Source organism: Poecilia latipinna, unplaced genomic scaffold (genome assembly GCF_001443285.1).
Source record: "Poecilia latipinna isolate Pla-1442-1.1 unplaced genomic scaffold, P_latipinna-1.0 Scaffold975, whole genome shotgun sequence".
NCBI lineage: Eukaryota > Metazoa > Chordata > Actinopteri > Cyprinodontiformes > Poeciliidae > Poecilia > Poecilia latipinna.
In genome coordinates, this window is record NW_015113591.1 from 345935 (window position 1) to 350064 (window position 4130).

General features: G+C 39.1%; 1 protein-coding gene across 1 annotated transcript in view; it reads left to right on the top strand.

Moving 5' to 3' along the window:
* wls (Wnt ligand secretion mediator) overlaps positions 1 to 4130 on the top strand; it is a 43692-nt gene that overhangs the window by 4716 nt on the left and 34846 nt on the right. The window contains exon 2 of the mRNA XM_015050086.1: positions 2580 to 2852. Within this exon, the coding sequence (XP_014905572.1) occupies positions 2580 to 2852 (273 nt within the window). The remainder of the gene's footprint in view (positions 1 to 2579; positions 2853 to 4130) is intronic.

Genomic DNA, 4130 nt, shown 5'->3' on the forward strand with positions numbered 1-4130 from the left:
GTTTTATTTTTCTTGGTGAGTCGGTGAACTTTGACCCCTGGTATCACCCCTTCAGGATCGTTCTTCCAAATTAAGCACCGATGTCCCCTTTAAATTTGCACTACTTTGAAACAAACTCAAAAGTTCTTTCCTCCAGTTAATTTATTCAGTCTCACCTCCTCCTGTACGCATCTTCTGCTGTGTGTGTGGGGCCCTCAGGCAGCATCTCTACCTTCCCTTTACTCCCCCATGAGCGTCTTCCCTTTTCCCCAAATTCCTTTATAGTAGAAGACGGAGCCTACATTTTTCTTTCTCTTTCCCCGTCATGACAGCGATGCACAGAAACCCCCCAAACCCAGCTGTCAATCTTCAGTTTTGCCTTTGGTCTGAAAAGGAGTTGCTGTCAGGGTTCCTCATATCCTCTCTCTCTCTCTCTCTCTCTCTCTCTCTCTGTCTCTGTCTGTCTCTGTCTCTCTCTGTCTCTCTCTCTGTCTCTCTCTCTCTCTCTCTCTCTGTCTGTCTGTCGTTTTCTCTTTTTCTTTTAACACTGATACACATTTATACTAAGTTGCTAGAGGTTGAGTTCTTGCTAAAGATACCTGGGTTTGTCTTTGGACTGAACCTGGGAACTTCCAGAGTCCGACTCCCTCCCCACAGTCCCTTTCATCTCCAGCTACTTTTCAGATAAATTGGCTTGTTTGGCTTTTTCCTGGCTGAGATGGTTTTAATGAAGCCAGATTCCTTTGTGTTTGCTCGCCAGCCAGGGTCTGCGGGAGTAATTGAGAAGAAAGCCTTTTCTTTTTTTTTTCTTTTCCCTTCTTGTTTCCCAACAAACCCGGTGGCATGGCATGGGGTCAAGCGGGCTGAGGGGGCGGCCATCATTGTGGACCTGCTGGACTCACAGGTCCACCCCAGGGTAATTAAACTCCCTGGGGGCTTCCTTTTGTTGCCATGTATGAACACCAGTGGATCTATCTTAAGTTTACAGCAGTAACGTTTTTGAATTGGTATGTAATAATGCAACACAAATATCATATAATATATAATTTCAACATAAGTCATAATATTTAAAATCTGATTGTGCAATTGTTGTTATACTATAAAAAGTTTTGAGTAAGGAGATGGTTGGCTAGGTGGTGAAGTCATTAAAAAGTTACAATGAACTGGTTTTGTTGCCATAGACACCAGACACCAGCAACTTTTTTGTTTTAATTAAAACTAGTTGAAGAATTATTTTTTCCAGTACTGTATCTGTACTGTTTAAGTTTGATATATGAACCCAAAGCAGAAAGATTTTAACACTTTTTAATAATTAGTTTATTTATAATAATAAACTGTATAATATTGTGCTGATTATTAAAAAATGGCTTGTTTGGGACTGTGGTCAGATTATTGAGATTGGGTCATTACTGTAGGAAAATATTCCTGTCCAGTTGAAGGATATGCTGAAAAACTGCATATAGTAAAAAAAACAACCACGGCCCACACACATAAAACCTGCGTCATATTAAATTAGTCATCATCTCATTGTGAGAAGAGTGATGGAAATTTGGGTTAATTGCCATCATTTCTGTTATCACCATATTCACCACAGTTTAATATTTTCTTAAGTTTGTTCAGTCTTATTATTTGCATGTGTCCTCTGGTTGTTTTGTACTTTAATGTGTTGCTTAAAAGTATTAAGGGATTCTAAATGCTTTTCTCATGCTGATATTTGGAGTTGATGCTCAAAGTTGAAAATGAAACAGATTTATTTTTTAATTATCATCTTGCTCTGCCACATATGCGTACATAGTAGCTTTAGCTGCTGTATAAGTTTTGTGCAGACAGTTCTGAGATGTTTACTTGCTGTCTACTGTGATTAATGCAGGGCCTGGCTCTGCAATGGGTGTTGAAGTCATTTGCTGTTATTGCATCTTTGTGGCAACTTCATTTATTTAAGCACAACTTCTCAGACAATGTGGTCGACTGTTGCGGTTGGCTTGTGAAAGAGACAGGCAGCCCAAAAAGGCAGTCAGCTGTTCTGCGACAATTAGCAGTGCACTGATTGCAGTTTTCTGGCTGATCACCGATCTTTTAAAAGCCTTACCTGCCGATTCTGATTTTGGCTGATACCCATGGTTTTTGTTGCTAAATATAATGACTAATTTAATAAATTGGAAACAGCAGCTGCATTTCCACTACAAATGTTTGCCAGACTTTGTTGGCATTCCGCTAATGTTGTACTGTTTCCATTAAATAAGAAACACAATTAAAATATCACGTGAATAAGCTTACCACGATAATTCATTAAAAAGTATCGTGGTACTTTGAGCTCTCTCAGCAGGAACTCAACGTTTTAGTGATGTCATGTGAGTAGAAACTATCAGCTTCGTGTGAAGCTCATGAATCTGAATGCAGAACATGGTGCCGCCTTCCTCACTGACCTCTTATTGCCTCAGTGAGCAGGAACTGTCTTTACGTTGTTTTAGAAAATACTTGAACTCACCTTGTTCAGTTGCTAATTTCATTCAAACCGTGTGGCTGTAGAGGTTTCAGAGTAAAGCTTTCCTGCAGTACTTATTGTAACCTTCATCCTAGTATTTCTATCTGTCCCACAGCTCCCAGTCCCACCAGTGCGGTGGAATACCTGGCAACGAAGTGTGTGGACAAAATCAAATACCCACAGGAGACCAAGTGGTTCATGCCGTGGGGTGTTGACCAGTGTGAGAAGATCAAGACGTTTGACGAGGCCATGGCTAAGAGGATCGAAGCTAACAACATCGTGTTTGCCGCGCACATTCCCATGCCCAAGAACGAGATGAGCCCCTGGTTCCAGTTCATGCTGGTCATCCTGCAGTTTGACATCGCTTTCAAGATGTACAACCAGATCGGTGAGAACCAAAGCAGCTTTAGGAAACTTTAGGAAGGGCCACAGCGTCAGGTTTTACTAGACTGAGAGGAAGATACTGAAGGTTAGAATTAAAAGATATCAATTTTACCTAGAAGTAATTTCATGAAGTTCTTGTGTAATTTTTTTCTCTAAATCTGTTTTGCATTTATTGAGTTAACCAGCTGCTTACACTGTGTGACATAAACAACTATTCCTTCTAACTGCTTGACATTAAATCACACTGAACTTGACCAGTTGAGATTACCCAAATTATGTCAATTTGTTTAATGTCAAAAATAAGAGATTTTTTGTGTGTGTGTATTTGATTTCTTAAAATTTAGATGTTTACATATATTTCTTAGTATGTGGAATAATTGTATCTCAGTCATGCTGCGCAAAACATTTTAGGTTTCCTTCAACTAGCTTGTTATGGTATTGCTGTATGCTGTATTTTAATACCATACAGCAAATGATGAAAACTTTTTCCAGTGCATTTGAATATCTGGTTTAATCAGTCAACATTTTGTCTTTACTGTTTTACAGTTTCACAATCTGAAAGAAAATATTCTGTGACTAAAAAGCTCTTGGCAATATTTACCCTTTGGCAAATCTAATCACTCATGTTATAAATTCCATTGCAGTTCCTTTTATTATTTTTTTCCTGTTTTTTTCGGCCTTTATTTGCAAATGCCAGAGGAATTCGGAGGAATTTTTTTTACTGTCTGACAGTTTAGTCCTAACGTGGATCCAGTTTGTGGAGTTTGCCTTTGACCTCATCTTCCATTGTCTTAAGCTGTATCAGAGGATGTCTCTGCAACTAGCCTGTTCTGGTGGAAGGCTGAAGTAAAAAGACTAAAAAGCTGTTTTTTATCCTGAGCTTATACTGGAAAGAGCCTCTAACTGTGTTTCATTGTCTAAAAATGGTAAACTGTTGAAATCTGAATCTTTTCGCAATCTAGAAATCAAGAATGTGTTTAGATGTTTTTTTTGTACACTTTTGAATCCAAACCACGAAATGGAACCAATGGAATGTTTTGGTAAAATATTTAGTAAAAATGTGTCATTCTGTTGGAGTTGCAGCTCATCTAAACAACGTCAGCCGAGTCATGAAGATAATTTCCTGGCCGTCTGTGTTGGCAAGCTTCAGTGGGAATGTGTCGGGAGTCTGAGTTGTTTACAGGCTGGCCTACTGACAAACAAATTAGTGATTCAGCCAAGTCCACAGATGCCTCTCGTTGCCAGATGCTGCAGACTCATTTTAATTCATCTTTTTATCTCT